The sequence below is a fragment of the Solea senegalensis genome, linkage group LG14, assembly GCF_019176455.1.
Source record: "Solea senegalensis isolate Sse05_10M linkage group LG14, IFAPA_SoseM_1, whole genome shotgun sequence".
NCBI classification, from domain to species: Eukaryota; Metazoa; Chordata; class Actinopteri; order Pleuronectiformes; family Soleidae; genus Solea; species Solea senegalensis.
The window spans coordinates 6,456,595-6,474,659 of NC_058034.1; the positions used below are offsets into that span (position 1 = coordinate 6,456,595).

Sequence of the window (18,065 nt, forward strand, 5' to 3'; positions counted from 1 at the left end):
CTAAACTTAACCCATTTCTCCAAAATTAGGTTTTGCCTCATTTGGTCTTTGTTATAGTCTCCATGAAGTACACACACTATATACACATGTACATGTATGTGTGTGTGTGTGTATATATATATATGTATACATACATATATATATATACATATGTACGTGTATTTGTACATATATATATAGCAGCTGTACCCAGGAGTGATGACTCAGAGTAGACTCATCAGTGATACATTCTGTTCTCAGTATATTCATGAGGAATTTGCCAGTTTTATTAAAAATAGATGACAGAAACTATCTCCTAGCTCTGCATCCACTACAGCTGTCTGTGATGACACCTCATCAGGTTAAAAACTACGTCATGGGCAGAGCTGAGGTCAGTGATGCAGAAATCACAAATGCACAGCCTTAACCCATTTGAGATAGAACTCACTGTTATAATATCCAACATTTCAACATCACCCCAATATCCTGTCTATTGTGGCTTTCTCCAGAATGGAGGGATTGAGTTTTGGAGGGAAAGAGACTGAAGCGGTTAGGTCTGGTACATGCACAGACGAAGTGGTCCTCGGTAGTGCAACAGTGCCCCCTAATGATCAAAAGACATCACAGGCCTTGGAACTGAATACAAAATTGTAATCTCCCTCTTAAGAAAATGTGGTGTTATAAACTTATAATATAAAAGTATGAATGTGTTTTCTCTCAAATAAATCTAACTCAAAAAGGGAACAGGGTCTTTATAGCACTGGTAAACTTGTGTGCAGGTTTCTCCAGTCCACCGTTCAAGTCAAACTCTTATTTTGAAATCTCCTACTTTGTGATGGTTAAACTTAATCACCCCCTACCCCACCTCTGCGCCCTCTCCTCCATGTGTAAGACAGAAACTAGAATCAGATGGGCTGCTTGACTCTTTCACGTTACGAGTTTCTTCATTAACAACAACGAAAAAGGAACAAGAAAAGAAAAGTGATCTGTCTAATCGAGTCCATGCCACATGACTAGAGTGAAAAACTAAACTGTAAAATGTCGCAGACTGTTGTTTTGCTTTGACTGCCAGCAGATAACTTGCGGTTGTTGCATTCTGCTTTGTCTAGAGACCGTCTGTTTACCTCAGGATGTTTTCTCCCTGCTGGAGCCTCCTGAGTCAATTAGTCGTGGATGTAATGTACTGTCCTTGGCAGTATTAGAGGGGTGTGTGTGTGTATATGTGTGTGTGTGTGTGTGTGTTCCGGTGTGCGAACGTGTCTCCTCATGAATGCGTATGATTCAGTTTCTCTCGGTGTGAGAAAAGTGCAGGAGATTTTACATGGCCCTGGGGTTTGTGGCTGCACAGAAACTCTCATCTGGTGAATTACACCATAATCTGTTGCAGCCTATGTGGCAAAAAATAAAGGCTCATTAATTCCCTTATGTTTCTAAACACTTGGCGTGTACTGCATCAATGCAGTGTTTGACATTAAAACTTCAGTTTCTATCAGCAGCTGCAGCATCTTAGCCCGAGTGTGATAAGGAGGCAGGTTGTCGTGTGCCGAGCAGACACAGTCCAGCCACAGTGACCAGCATGTGGCTGACTGGCGGTGACAGGGAGGAGTGCACGGACCGTATGTTTGTGTCTGTGATTGGGTCCCACGTCTCCTCTAAATTATAGCCCTCAAGGTCTGTGCCAGGCCAACCTTTGACACACAGTGCAGTAGAGAAAAAAAGGCAGATAAGTCGGAGAGATTCATGTTGAGACAGTTGCCGACAGAGGAAAAAAAGGAAAAAGAAGTGAAGTGATTCGATGTAAAAAGCAATTGAAAGCTTTTGCATGTACCGACAGGGCAGCAGCTGCCTGTTCATCTGTCCTCCAGTCAAACTGACCTTCAGCTACACCTCCTAGTGCAGGAAACCATAGATTTGACTCCCTGCAATCCAGCATGCAGATCTATGACCATGGCGGCACTGCTGGGCAGAAACAAAACAGACCCACCTCAGACTCAGACTGTGTGGTAATTCAGGCCTCATTTGAAACTAAAGATTTATGTCTTGGTGTTTCCACATATAATATCAGGATCAGGCTGGTGGAGCAACACCAGGAGGTCTTTTTTAACTTAAAGAGCTTTTCTATCTATATACAAGTTAGCAGACTGGTGAGTTATGTCAATTCATGACATAATTTACTGAGTATTAATAGATTTGTTGTAAAGAAAACTTGACATTTCAGATGCAAACAAAGCTTTTGATGTAAAAATGGGACATAGGTCAGGGCACAGATGAATGTTTTGCTGTAATGTAATGTCTCTAGTTTAATTCTGCTCAAAGTTTCTCAATTTGTGTTTAAACCTGTGTCAAGAACCAGTCAAGAATTGTATTTCATCAAATCCAAATGTGATTCTTCTTCCAAAATCATCCACTTTTCTTGTTTTCAAAAAGGGGAAAGAAAAAGTAATAGACACAGAGAGAAAGGTGCTGATATATGAGAATAAACATAGTGATTTGATTAACTGGTCTTCTCCCACCATATGACACCTTGTGCAGACTTGCTCTTTTTTGTGTTTAAAGTCACATTTCCGCTCTCCTTGTTAAAAACCTGAAGCATTGTCCACACCTTTCATACAAGACAGAATAATTATAGTACAAAGAGTGCCAGAGATAAACTTTATTTTTCCATTCCTGCTCATGTTAGGTAGATTTCCGTCTTTTAATAAACAGAAGTTTTCCGGTGAACCTGTTCTAGGATTCGTCAGTGTCAGCACCACAACTTACAGAGAGCATGTGTCCCTGCTGAGATACTGCACTTGCACAAGTGCACTGGCGGGCTCAGATAAGTCATTTATCAAATGTTTGTGTTTGTAGTATTTGTGAGTTTGCACTGACTCTCCGTGTTGTTCATATGTTCGAGATTTTGCCAGCCTCTCTGAGACTAAAGACATTCCTATTTGTTTTCCAGCTGTTCCTCGACAAATCATGACTAAGCTTGCTGTACATAATTTAGAGTCAAAGCTTAGTTGCCGCCTTATAACTAGAAGATTTATGTATTTTTCCAAAAGTTTGCTTGTAACCCTTCCAGTGTTTCATGTTATTTGTGAACACAAATTGGATGTGATTACATATTTTCAAATGAAGCTCATGTGTGCAATTTTGTTTTTGACTATGGTAATGATGACGTGTCTGTCATCCATGTAACGTGACTCCTGGCCAGTTTGTATTTGGTCAGCTAGAACAACTAACCTATGGCTGCTATGTGCATGCAGCCACAGGGACCCCTACCTACCCCTCCCCCACCCGGGGGCCCAGAAGAAGGTTCATTGTGCAGGCAGAGAGTGAAGCAAACAAGGCCTGGTTCTGGTTAGCTGTGCTACATCTGAAACAGTCACCTTCCTCCAGGGGTAGCATCTGGAGCTGGTTTCCTGTTCAGGCTATGCTGGGCAGAGGCGGAGTTTGGCCCGACTCTGTTATTGGGTGAGATTGAGCCTTTGTGGACCCTGGGATTGGTTGAGATTGCCAGACAGTAATCTGTCAATCACTGGCATATGGATTCAAGGCAGACCATAAAGCAAGAGAGATTTGATGATTGGTGCAAAGTCCCCAGCTATAAGCCAGCATTGCATCAATGTTATACCAATAATCCAGCTGCAGGTTAAGCATAGGCCAATCTGCCGTCTTTAGTCGGGGGAACAAAGGAGGTTCATGTTCTATACATTTTTCCACACGCCAGTTTTCCGTCAAAATTAAGTATGCAATGATAAGAAACACAAAGTCATTTTAAGTAATGGCTTTATATCGAGAAATTGCGAGCCTTAAAATTGGCATTGTTTTGACAGAGTAATGCAGTTGTGATTCTATAATTGTGTGTAATAGTCACATTAGAGCATGGCGGCAGGAATAGGGCCTTCAGTAATGGCGTGCAATAATAACTTTAGCTTCCTGTTATTACAGCAGTAATGCTCTAGTTCAGGCCACTTGCACTGCTCCTAAAAATGCACTGTTTGTAGAACCTTCCCTGAAAGCCACTTGAATTTAGTAGCCTTTTTTAGCCAGAGAATTTTTTTTACTGGAGACAGTAAAATGTTTTTGTTTTGTGCTTTACTATGCTTAACTAATTGCCCTAGTGGCACTTAATTTATTTAATTGAATTGAACTGAATTGGGGGTCACACAGTGTTGCAGTGGCTAGCTAGGATTGTTGCCGTGCAGCAAGGAGGTTGCTGTGGAGCTTGCATGTGGGTCCTTCCACAATCTCTATATGATTGCCCTGTGATGGAGTGGGGATCTGTCCAGGGTGAACCCCGCCTTTCTCCCTATGTCAGCTGGGATTGGCCGGGGACACATGTGTAAATGAATGACAACTTGAGAGTTTGAGGTTGTCCTTGTAAATCCTTTTTGATGTGTCATTAGTAAAATCCCATTAAAATATTTTGTATATTTAATGAGAGTTAGTTGTAAACTAATTTTTAATAAAAAAAATGTTGTTGTTTATTACCGAAGTGCATTATTGCTATTTCTCGTTCTTATATCATTTAAATACAGATTACAGTTTACATGTTAATGTGTCAACACTGATAAGAACCATTGGAAAAACATCTGATTGGTCCGCCATACATAATATTGGATAGTTAAAACGGCAAAGTCTTTTATCTCAGTCTCAGATCTCAGTCTCAATTCCCGAGTGTAATACCCTCTGATTGTGTTATCCAGAGTGCCTCTGGAAAGCATGCTCTATTCTGCTCCTTGCCATTCCCAGAGGTGTACAGTCCACTACCTTTCCAGTGCCAATGCCAACAGTTTCAGCCAATTTTCCCACTCAGCTTCGCTCAGTTCAGTCGCAGGTCTGTACCATAGATTTCCTCCTCTGGTGCCATCATGGCATGCAGCTGACAACAGCAAATGACACAGTTCACAGTTAACAGTACAGAAGAGATACTGTAGCGCATTTGTACATGGATGAAAGAATTAAATAAAACTTGAGAAAGCTATAAAAAAAAAAGCTATCCGTCATAGCGGGTATTGTACTTGAGTTCGTTCACAGAAATATTTCAGCAGCTGAATAAACAAAAGTACATACCATTACTATCCCCCACACATAGAAAAAAAACACCAAAATAAATAAATCAGTAAAATAGTGATGAATAATAAAACAAACTGAACAGCCATTTTGTCTCAAAGCTTTGAGCGACCAATCAATAAATAGCTATGAAATCCTTTGTTTTCCCACCCTGGGATCTGAACTTCTCTACTAAGGGGTCCCCAGATAAACCTGTGGGGTCATGATATCAAAACATGTACTGTAATGCTGCAACAAAATATGTTTGCTTGTTTTTCTGACTCTTTTGTGTTGTGAAATGTTGGACAGCAAACATCTCGGCTGAATGTTTTTCAGTCATTTGTCTTTTGCGTGTCCGACAGATCACGTACATTCCTCTTTTAATCAGTCATGCTCTCTGCAGGCTTGCATTTTTCCTCATATGGTACATCTGTAAAACTTCTGTACGATTATTGTGTGTTTTTGCTTGAAATACTCACAAATCATGACCTTCATCACAGATGGACATTGCTTTGCAACTAAGTTTGAAATAAGGGATACTCTTAAATCTGATTTAAATGGTAATACTTCAAAACCTACAACTTTTTACTATCCAGCAGCCATATTGGCCAACCTTTTACCAATTAAAGAATGGCAGTCAAAAAGCCTTCGGTTAGAAGCACGTAGCATTTCATCAGGTTTGCATAAAGTACCTCTTGATAAATGATGTGGAGGCCATTGGCTTCTATGTCAGCTCCTCCTATTTGAACTGAAAGCTGGTGATGCCAAACCTATGATGCAGCAGCAATGAAATGAAAATGTCATTTGTTGACATGTACAAACTCCTTTAAGAATGTGTTGGATCATGTGAACGTCCTCCTGGATTTTATATACAAACGGAAGTGTAGTAGACTAATAGTAAACAAGGAACACGTAATTGTCTTTGTCGTCTCCTCATTGTTGTCCATGAACGACGTGAGCGAGAGAGTGGTCCCAAACATTGTTTGGCAGTGTGAATGAGTGCAGCTTGGAGAGGTATTTGATTTCACAATGTTAAAGAAGAAAAATGTGTGGCGAGATTGTGTGTGAATGTCCCCCGGGGGGGATGAGTGTTTGGCTGGGGTCTGAGGCAGGGAGGAGACCATGTTTAAGTGAACAGCGCAGCTAAATAGTGTGTTCATCTGATACCTAACACATTAGGAGGTTTGATTAATGCCTTCAACAATTTCTGTTCATGTCACACTTCATATCGGCAGAGTCACTGAGCGCAATCAACGGGGGAAACTCAGACCCCTACTTTGCCGCTATATGAAAGACAAAGAGATAATTCTGTGGCTTTGGCTCACCATCATTGGGTATGATTGTATTGGCTCACTCAAGAGATCTTCTAGGTCAGACACAGGATCCCCCCAGTGGGCCCACCACAAGGTCCAAAGCCCCTTATTCTCAGAGCCTGTTTGTCTTGGTGGGAGGAACACAAAGCTCTTTCCAGAAGAGTCCCTCGTTAAAATGAAATATATCCATGGGGCATTTGTAGCTCCATCTGACACAAACATACCGTCCATTGTCAACAGCCAACCCCCTTTATACTATCATGTCAACCTAATTCTCTTTGCAATATCTTTGTGTCTTTTTCGCCCTGCATTATTTTTCCCTCTCACTCCCCTCCATGACCCCGTTGCCTCCATTTCAGCTGTATTTTTCATTTGATTTCCATGCTGTTCATCAGACAGATCAGCTCCACACCCTTGTTTTATTGGCCTATGAGCTCACCCTTTTTGTCAGAGTGACCAGTGTTCTGTAAATGGCCCTGTCATCCACAGCATGTTGGATGAGATTGTGTGTGATTGTGAGAAAGTAGGACAGAAACAGTTAAGTACCCATACGAAAGCCAACAAAAGAATGGAGCAAAATTAAGCTTTAGCTCAGCGTCTTCCAAAGCTGTAAAATTGGCGAATGGAAAGATGAACTCACCCATACTGTGCTTGTAATTTAAGCTCATGCACTATTTTTACAAGAGAATCAAGGAAACCAGCTAATAAGCATGTAAACTAGTGATTAGGTGACATCAAATGATGTTAATATGCTTTGCATCATGATGCAGCATACACCTCATTTTTCCTTTTGTGGTTTTCAAAAAATGTCTTATTTTGGAAAATATCTTCCCAAAGATAGATCAGTCGATTGAAAATCACCAAAGCGGAAGAAGACAAATTAAAGACTAATTATGATTAAATACAAATGGAGAGTGCCAGCAACTGCCATGAAACACCAGAGAAGAGGAAGATCACGGTGACTGGAAACAGGAGTAAAAAGCTGACCTGACTTTGCTTAACTTTGCGCTAATCTTACCCACTAACATCCATTCATCCATCATTCATCTTCATCATCGCTTTATCCTCCACATGAGGGTTGCTGGTGCCAATCCCAGCTGACATAGTGCGAAAGGTGGGGTACACCCTGGTGTCAGTCCATCACAGGGCCACATACAGACAAATTTGCCTAATCCCCAAATCTGCATGTTTGAGGAAACCGGAGAACCCGGAAAAAAACCTACACACACACACACACAGGGAGAACATGCTAACTCCATGGAGAAAGGCCCTTATTCCAACTGGGTCACAAACACAGGTCTTCTTGCTGCAAAGGCAAGAGTAACATGTTATATTCTGTTTGCCATCATCAGGTAAACTTATTTTAGTGTTTATGCTAAGCTAACTGGGTGCTGTGCACTGTACAGACATGATGAGGGTATCAATATTATTACTCCTGTGCATGTAGCTCTATGCAAGGTATAAATGTGCTGTCTTCCAACAAACTGGTGCAAATACTGATGCGTTTTGTTCCGTGTCTGTGTCACAGGCTCTTGGAGATTCTGATTTCCCCACTGTGCTGAGGCAGCTGCTGCCCTTGATGAAGCCCCATGGAGGTGACGACAGCTCATCCTCAGGGTCAAGGTCCAGGAAAGATGAGTGTGGGCCTGACGAGCTCATCCTCCTCTTGGTTTACCTGTACTCCCTGGCTGATGAGGCACTGTCTGCAGACCAGAACACAGAGGAGGAGGAGCTCGAGAAGCTGGAAAGGGACCTAATTGGAGCACTTACCCTGGTCATCACGCGAGAGACAGAGCTCAGCCCCTTGCTTCAGAAACTCACCGGTGAGAGAATCAGTGCAATCACTTCATGGTTATTTCTAGGAGCATCCGCACTTTGCCAAATCTGGTGGTCTTGAAAAATTTGAGTACAACAGTGGGAACAGGAGATTGTTTAATTCCTCTCTCTGATTCCAGTGCTGTTAATGGGAGGATTTTTATCAAAGTCTTCACACCCCATCTTTTCTCTGCTCTCTTTGTATCACACTTTTCATCCACATCCTCCCACACACACATTTCATTTTCTGGTCAGTTTTGCAAACTGCTACTCAAACTGTCAAGTGTGGGAATGTCTGAGCTGGATGAGTGCAAGAGAAAAATAGTGTGTGAGAGACGTGACCCTTTACTTTAATTTCTACAGTTATATCTGACATCCATAGAGATGAAAAACATTTACTGTTTGTATTGCGTTGCTACCAGTGCGGGCGCGCGCGCGTGTGTGTGTGTGTGTGCGTGCATGTGTGTGTTTCCTGGTTTCTTTGGTTCCTCTGGTCTAGCTGAGCTGGTAGCTGTGTGGTAGAGCAGATCAGGGCCAACTCCTAAGATAAATGAACCGTCTACCTCCACACCACAGCTGTCTTTACCTCCAGGAGTAATGGCGTCTTTAACCTTGAGCCTTTACACACACAGTCTCCTCCCCTGCCACATAGTTCATAATTAGAGCTACTTTTAGTTTTTGCCCGCTCCATACTGAAGCACACACCCTGAAATAATAGACTTGTGCTTATCATGCGCAGGGTCATTTCAGTAGTATACTGTATGTGAGGTTGGTAAATCCATGTAAAGCACTATTAGAGGTTGTTGATCCCTCCTGTTCTTTTTACTCCCTTTTCTCTCTCTTCCAGCTCATACTCTGTCTCACTCTCTTCCTGCTCTACTTGGCTAAGTGCAGTTTGAATATGAGGGGCCTCTTGGCAGGCACTGGTCGAGAGATGTGGATCATGTTAAAAACCCGACTCTCTGTTATAAACACATCATTGGAAATTACCCTGTCATTGTGTGCCAGGTGTGTTTTAGACAGCAAAAACAGTGTGTCTATGTGTGTGCACTGTATGTAAGCGCGAGTGTGTGCGCGAGTGTGTGTTTTACCCAGTCAGCAGTGTGTGCACCTTTCTTTTAAATTTAAATGTGTGTATGTTCACACTCGACTGCCTGTGTGAGGGTTTTTATGGCAGCCAGCGAAGTACTCGACTGGAGTAACGTGACACGATACGTAGTCTCTCTCTCTCTCTGTCTCACACACACACACACACACACACACACTGTATGCTTTCAGAGCACAACATCGATTGTGACATTCTCGCCAGTCAAAGGACTCAAATTGAAACCAGGTGTTAAATGAAACCTGGCCGCCATGAGAACAGCGTTTTTACAAATTTACAAAAACAATAACACACACACACACACAATAATCATGCCAGAAAGAAGAAGAAATGAGGACAAATGAGTTAAGTGCTGGATGCCGCACAGGTCTGTGAAACAAAAGTATCTTTTTATGGGAACTTGATTAAAGAGCGCCTTCAGGAAATCGTGTTCCTCAGACTTAACATGGTGAATTTATTTGTTATTCCATATTTCCTGTCTAGTGAACCATAGTTTTCTTTAGTGTAACACTCCCATAAATGAACTCAGACAAGTGCTTTGTTCAAACAACAAAGCAGGCTGTAATATGTAGCAAATACTGGTGCGTATTACGTTTTTGTTGCATCGCCGTGGCACATGGTTATGTTGGAAAAAGTAAGATGTGACTTATCATATTTATGAGTAGAGTTTTACAGCACAGAGAAATCTATCAGACTTTTAATCCACAGACAATATTTTTTAGTAGCGCTGATGCATTGCCAGTGAAGGCTACATCGGAACAGTAATAGGATATGTCCAAGTCTTCATCTTTTACCTTCACACCAGGGAGAAGAACAGCAGAGCAGTTTAAAAACTCACAATATAAAGTGTTCAACGGTTTTTCATTGTCGAGTCAAGAAAGAGTTACTATTTCATTTTTAATCATTGTGTCTCTGCTTGTGAAACATATATCCGTACATGTGTTTGCATTGTTTTCGGGGTATGGCTTTGATTAAAGGCCCGTACAGTATTTATCCAAGAAAATGGCTCTACTTATTGTAGACTGTGAAATGAGCTCTTAAACCAAATGCTCCACAGCCAACACCACATGTGGAAAGAACCGTATTGGTTGAGAGCAACACAGCGGGTGGAGAACAAATAATGGGATTGGGTAAGGAACCAGCTTATCTCCTGAAACCCGGAGTCTGATTGGCAGCTGCCAGTTAGTGGTGTAAAAGGGTGGTTTGTGTTATGTGTGCAGGTTGTAAATAGCTCAAAGCAGTTACTGTTAATTCCTAATTCAGTTGTGGGAAAATCTACTTTGTTTTTGGTCAGAAAGCAAAAATGAAAGTGTCCCAGACGCCTTCATGGATTCTTTTCTTTTTTTCTGCTGCTGCAGAGTCAAACTTTCTCCCCCTTTCCAAATTTTTTTCACCTCTTCTACCATGATTGAGGTACGGAAACACGAAAAAGAAAGCCGGCCAGCCAGAATATGCCTAATTCTTCACTCTAGGACGTCTAGCTTGCTCAGTATGATGGATCATAGCTTGTCTGTACTTGTCAGTGAGTGGGCGTACGGCTCCAGTAGTAAGATTGTGAATTCCCCAGTGATGAAACTTGTGATTTACCAGCATCTATGACACAGGATTGTGTCAGAAGTCCATAGAATATTTAGCAAAATAAGATTTGAACTGGAATTGAAGTGGTTTCATTCATATCATGTCCTTCTCTCCTTTTCTGCCTCAGACACACATTGGCTTTGTTATTCATCCTGTCAGTGGGGTGTGCACGGGGCAAGGAGGGGGAAGCAGAGGGAGGGTTGGACCTCCCCAATGTCATTGTTTGGGTTGGCACAGCATTACGGGCCAGATGAGGGACATGAAAGGGATCACACATAACTCTAGCCACCAGCCGACTTCTCCAACTTTTTCTACTCTTTGTTTTTTTAAATGTTCTTTTCCATTTCTCTCTCTTTCCCATTTTCTGGCCTTGCCTTTCTGTATTCCTTCCTCTTCTTCTCTCTCTGTGGCCCTTAAGCACGGAGCTGGTTGCACGGGGGAAGTGGAGCATATGTTAGTCTAATGATTATGCCTGATTAAATATATTTCCCCTGTTGCTCTGTGTTGACGAAATTAGTCCCAATTATTTTTAATTGGTGCTCTTTCTTTACTTCCTCCTATGTTACACAAATACACTTGGACACATACACATGCATACATGAGGTGAACACCATAGACCCTTGGGTGGACAGCGCAGCCAGTGGCATTGCACTCTCCAGTTCACTACATCAGATAAGCTGATGACATGGAGCTCAGGCTTTAATTAACAGGGGCTCATCAGATTCTCACTGCCAGGCTCGACAGCCCTGGTTAACAGCCACGGCCACACACAGAGTTGCGATCAGACCCCCCCGATTCACTGCCTGCAGATTGTTGGGTCTTGAAATGTTGCCAATATTTGCCTGTATCTATCCCATTATCTTCTTTGTTACGGGCTGTGATTATTTGTATGAAATGAACTGTGTTATAGCAGTTAACACAGAGGCAGTATTAACACCCTCGCTTTAGTAGAACACCTAATCAAGGGTGCAAGGGTGCAGTGTGATGCCAAAGAAGCAGTTCGCCTCAAGTGAACCAAACACAGGAAGCGGACTACAACGCGGGGCATTGTGGGCACAACACAACCAAAACATTGATGCAGCACCATGTTTTGTGCTTATGTGGCAGAAACAGAAGTTGCCCCTGCACCAACAGATGAGCGAGTTTTCTTGTTCATTGTTTGTCTTGTCTTCTCCTGCCTCAGGCGAGGAGGGGAATGTTTTATTCAAAAGGTTCGGTTTGTTTCACTAAAGTGAAGTGTGAAAGCAAAGAGACTACGAGGTGTGAAAACCACCTAAGTGACAATCGGTGTCTTCTTTCTCAGCATGTATGAGCCAGACAATTCTCTTATATTTTCTTTTTTCAGATTCTCGAAACTCTAGAAAAGTTTTGTTTAAAAATTGTCAGTGATCAGCAGTTCCTGAAATTCTCAGACAACAATCGCCATGTTCACTTAAATCACTTTGCTTCCTTAATCTTCAGCAGGTTGTCTTGACCATGTCTTCATGTCTAAATGCTTTGAGTTGCTGCCATGTGATTGGCTGATTAGATATTTGTGTTAACAAGCAGTTGGTGTGCATGGCTGCTGAGTGTAGACACAAATAGAATAGCAACATAGCAACAGCCCTGATAGGAATGACAAGTGAGGGGGAGCTGTACAGGTAGAAACCTCCATCTCAGATGTGTTAATGCCGTGATAAAGACTTCAACTGAAGCATTCTTTTTTTCTGTTTCTGAATTTTAGTGTAACGTGGGGCTTGGAGGATCACAACTATGATGATATAGATGTGATCCTCTGTTTAGACAGAACACAAACTTTCATCTTCCATCTTTTTTTTTCCACACACATTTGACATTTTCTTTTATTAGCCCCAAACATCCAATGTACTTTTGTTGTAAGCTGGTTAGTGACAGATGGTGGGGTCAAAGTGATCTCAGGCTCCACTCACTGTCAACACTACGCCTGGCGAGGATAATGTTGGTCGATTTTTCTGCTCAACATCTGCCTGAACTGATTTCCCCTCTGTTTTTGTCCCTTTTGTTCTCATCTCTGTGCATTTATGAAGTAGATTTATGCAGTTCTATCCAAAATAATTTCCAGAAATTGGGATATTATTTCATTTTGCACCACACATGCACTTTAGTTGAATGTAGACAAGATTTTTACCGTGCATCACAAATCTAACCCTTACTATTTTTGTACTTAATGCACTTGATAGTTTAATACTTTATCGTTTTGTTACGTTGTAAATGTGGTGTAAATTCTTGACTCTTGACTTAAATACGCTGAAATACTGTATGTAGTAACACATTTAAGGTACCTGTTGTATTGTCATTCAGAAGCAGAGCAGTGCAGTCACCGGTAGCAGTGGTTCGTCGGGTAGATTTCATTTGGTCCAGGGTGTAGTTTACACCTCTGCTTGCTTTATGGAGTGTGTTAGCGCTCAGCAGAGAATTCCTCTGCTTCTTATTTATGACAGGAAATGCACATCATAAAAGGCTTGTAAGCACTTATATCTCCATTGGGAATTGAGCTTGTATAATGAAAAGAACACTATCATGATTCCACACAGACTTGCAAGTACTTACACATACACACTCAACAAAGCTAAAAGCAGAAATATATACCAGACGCACACACGGGCTGGCTCCAGAGGGACTCTGACTGAGACCATGGCCCCTGGCCCTTGCACACGCGTCAATGCAGGCACGGGTCAGCCAGGGACCCTTTTGACAGAAGGTCACAGAGGAGTCCAGTCAGCACACACTTCCTGCTCGCCTCTCCCTTCTTCTGCCCTGGAAACTCCTCTGGCTCCTTTCGGGAAAACATCCCTTTATTGGCATAGAAAGTTTCTACATTAAAGTCTGTGTTTGACTTAGACCAGTGTTTCCCAAACTTTTTAAAGATGACAAAATATTGTGACCCAATTCACAATAAAAAATTGTCTCATGCAAAGCTGTGCATATGTTTCTGACTATTTTGACTGTAACATCTGATATTATTTAGACTAGAGAAAATTGCCCTTTCAAATAGATAGCACTTTTGTTAATGAATTGAAACTTCATTTTGTGCATGTGTCATTTAATAAATCTTTTATTTTGGTGACCCAAAAGAAATTTCCTGTCACCCATGTGAGAATAATTTAACAGCAGGTTTTTGCCAGCGATTCTTGTTGTAGATGTTTGCCTCAGGGTCTGATGACTGTACTAACAAATGGCCTGACGCATAAAAAAAATCATAAATAAGTGTGTATATAAAGTGTGCTTTGCGTGAGTCTGTTTTTTACCAGACCCGCTTGGTTTTTACAGTATATCTGTGTTTTATCTTTTGGTGCGGAAGACCTTGTTTACATTTAGGATTCCAGTCAGCAGTGAAAAATGACCTGTCCTAATGTACCCGCTTTCCTCCCCAAACTGTCCCCTCCCCAAACGCTCTCCACCCCCCATCCTCAGCTTGATACATTTCCTAAAGTCTGAGTACCTCTCTGACCGACGCTCGCTTCACACTCCTCACTGAATGCCCATTTCAAACCTTACGCTTACTTCAGCCATCAGTAAAAGTCTGTGATGTGGTTGTGATTTTCAAGGCCCGGAGTGAAAATGCTGCATCTCATCACTGCTTTTGGCCTCATTCATAACAGAATGATGGCATGAGTCCTGATAAACCACTGGGACTAATCCTTGGGTCCTGAAAATGAAGTGTTCATTCAGTTCTAAGTTCTCATTTTTGGTTCCCAGTTCTCCTGGGTGGAGAATTTCTCCATGGCCTCGACACCAGATGGAAGCTCTCCTGGCGCTATGAGCTGGCCGGGTCATTTCCTGTCAGGAGGCCTGGTGTTAATCAAGCCCTGAGCCAGTGGGAACGCCCCCTTACTCCCCGGCCTCCTCCTTCATTTCTCCTTCATTTCTTTTTTTTAATAGTCCCTCTCCTCTTACATCCCCTCATAGCAGTGAATCTCAGAAATACACATTTTTGCTCTGCTCCCCCACTCCCTCCCTCCCCCCTTTCTGTTCTTTTGTGTTACACACTATGCATGTCATACTCCACTCTGAATATCTTTAGGTGGTCCTAAATCACAAGAAAGTAACAGTCTGTGTGATCAAAGTGTCCCTATGGAGAGCTGCAGGTTCAGCCTGTAGATGGAATGGAGATACCAAGAAATGAGGAGAAAGGACTCTTTCTTTACATGTGAGCTGGTGTCTGGTCACTTTCTGTTGTCTCTGTGGGTAGATAGGCTTATCTCCTTGTTCCCCCTACTCAGCTGACCTCCACACTGACCAGACACAGGCCTTCAAACTGGTGGGGCTGTCAGGGAGAATGTTTGGACTCAACCCTCCTGCCTTGTGTTCCTGCTGAGTCTGTCTTAAACACCAAACAGGCTGCGTGCCTCCTCTCCAGCGCTCAATGGTGGAACATTGACTAAGCGGTCTTTTTTCCGCAGATTCATTTACCGTACATGCGTGATGGTTCTTGACTCATGCGTGTGCAGCTCATGTATCCTAGTTTTGGTGAGATGCTTACGTAGAAACCTAAATCACTTACAGAAAAGTCACTTAAGCTAGTATGAAAAAGAAAAAAGTATGTTTTGGCCTGAAAACATAATATACATTTTTTTGCAATAGTTTGCAATATATTTGCATTTTCTTCCTCCAAATATCTTTTTAGACTGCAGTTAGGTTTGTCATATCATCAGATGTCCTTGTTAAGTCTCTCTTATATTGGTGTATTATTAACATGAGCCAAAACAGTTCTTCTTCAGTACGAAGCTTGGAGAAATATGAATGTGCCTTTTTATTACAAAACCATCTCTTATGTATAACAGAGGAAGTTTGTCAAAACAAGCCGCCTGAACTCTTCAGTGTTTGAGTTTTTCTTAACACAAAGCAGCTGTACAAGGATTTGCCTAAACATAAAAGAAACTATGATTAAATCTCTAAATAGCTGATCAAAGCACAAATAAACATGGATCCAGTGCAGACTTTTAATACTTCTGACACGCTGTTTTGTCTCATCAGCCAAACCTTCTTCTTAATACTCGCTGCTACGGCTAATTGTTGTAACAGAATAAGAATCGGGTTAGTGTCACTTTCAAATACACAATTAGCAGACATGAAGTTGAAATGTGGGGCCCTTAGACATAGAAAAACACAAAAAACCTTGATAAACTGAACTGTAACGAGACAGTTGTCTTTGCCAGGTCTCCCTCGTACAAGAGATCTCTATCTCAAGCCACTTCCTGCTTAAATAAAAAGTATGCATGGAAAGATTTCATAAAGGACATGCAAATGAACATGCAAATATGTAATATATGAGGCCACCCCCTCCTCCTTTGTAGCTCTTTTTTGGCACATCGTTGGCTGTGGTGTCCATGGTAGTGATTACCAGATGACTCACTGACTCTGACTCTGACTCAGAGTGTCGTACATTGATGGAAGCTATTCCTCCATCACTTTTTCTGATGTCTGCCTCTGCATCACCTTATCTTCTCTGGGTTCTGTCTGTTTCTTCATGGCGTCTCAGGCTGCCTCTCATACAGTACTTGCATTCATCCACACGCTGCCCTGTTCTGTGATGCAAACGGCTGCTTGCTTTCTGCACAGTGTCTCTGAGCTCAGCACTATCACATTCAACTTTACTTCTTGTCTCTTGCATCTCTGATGGTGCAGGCATGAATGGAAAGATGGAAGGATGAATGGACTGGTTCACGTTTTCTCTGCGGCCTCTCAGGAGAGACACATTTTGGAGAAGAAGACCGTCAGTGCGGTTATCACCACCATCCACACAGTGTGGGCGGTGATAATGACTGTCTCTTGCGAGAATTGCTGCAGTGAAACCAGGGTAAACTCTTGAAAACAAACACACACACATACACACCTCCCTTGTAACTGTTGCCCCATGCCTAAAGGCCAAAACAACACCCCCACCCCTTTATTGTATGCTCTCCTCTATACACCGGCTCCTTCTCTAAGTCCCTGACCCAACACAGAACTCAGTTCTACACACTGAAAGCACTCTCTATTTTTGACCGCACTTTAATTTCCTTCTCCAGTTTGTAGCGATAGCAAATCCTAAGAAAATCTAGTGAAAGCAATGTGTTATATCCAGTATGGGATATTAATTTTCTCCTTTTCCTGTTCTCTCTTGCCATGTCTCCACTTTCTCCATGCATATTGCTGGACATAGAAGTGTACATACAGCAATGTAATACTCACTTATTAACAGTAAATAGTTAACAACATGTATAATATGTCTGATTCAAGCAGCAGATAGAGATAGAGAGATAGAGGTAATAGCTCTTATTAAAGACCATGAGAATTAAGGTTCAAGTAGATAACTTGTTTATATTATAATAATCGTAAAAATCAAATTGGCTTATAGAGATGTATTCCTGTATTTGATCCACTGATGTGTATTTTATACTATTGCTGTGTCAGGTTTGGCCGTCTCATTTCGGATTGGACTGAATAATGGACTCACACACACATAAATGCAAACATCTGTCTCTCAGTTTGGAGCAGCCATCCTGGGGCTACACACACACAGACACACATTTAAACATTTTTTTTCCAACATTTTATTCCAACATTTTAAACTTGATGTGTTTTCAGTTGTGAGACACTGTTCTCAATCCATCCAATGACAGCTACCAGTTGAGATGTGTGGGAGAGGATTAGCCCATTGTGTATGTAGAATGACAGGATTATGAAGTTTGTGTGTTTGTATAGGGCTGGCGTGTATGAAGAGTGTGTGTTATTAGGGGTGCACGGTGTTATTAGTGTTTTGCTAACCTACTTTTGTGAGCGGTACGTCTCTTCAGCAGAGGTTAATGCGGGTACACTGTCCACCCTCAGGCCATGAACATGATACACACACACACACACACGCATTATTCAGTTATAAGCGACTCGGAAGCCAAGCGGACTGTTGTGATTGGACACCGAACAGGTTACATATTTGTGTGCGCGTGAAAGTGAAAGAGAAAAGCAGACAAATACTTGTGAGATGTTGTTCCCATAATCCATGGGTGGTGTCAACATGTCGAGGTCAGAAATAATAAGTGGTATGTCTGCTGGCAGTCACCATAGCACTGGCCTCATCCACCCTATAATCCTCTTTGATGTGAGCCTCAGCCCCACCAGGATGGGATGTTTGTGTAGGATGGCCGCCTGGATGGTTAAGTATATGTATGATGCTGATTGGTTGTGAGTAACATTTGGAGTGCTAGTGTGATGTAGTCCAGTTCTGAGGGACTGAAACA

General features: G+C 42.0%; 1 protein-coding gene across 1 annotated transcript in view; it reads left to right on the forward strand.

Moving 5' to 3' along the window:
- Positions 1-18,065, forward strand: part of scfd2 (sec1 family domain containing 2) — an 80,979-nt gene that overhangs the window by 27,299 nt on the left and 35,615 nt on the right. Inside the window, exon 5 of the mRNA XM_044044852.1 lies at positions 7,858-8,152. Within this exon, the coding sequence (XP_043900787.1) occupies positions 7,858-8,152 (295 nt within the window). The remainder of the gene's footprint in view (positions 1-7,857; positions 8,153-18,065) is intronic.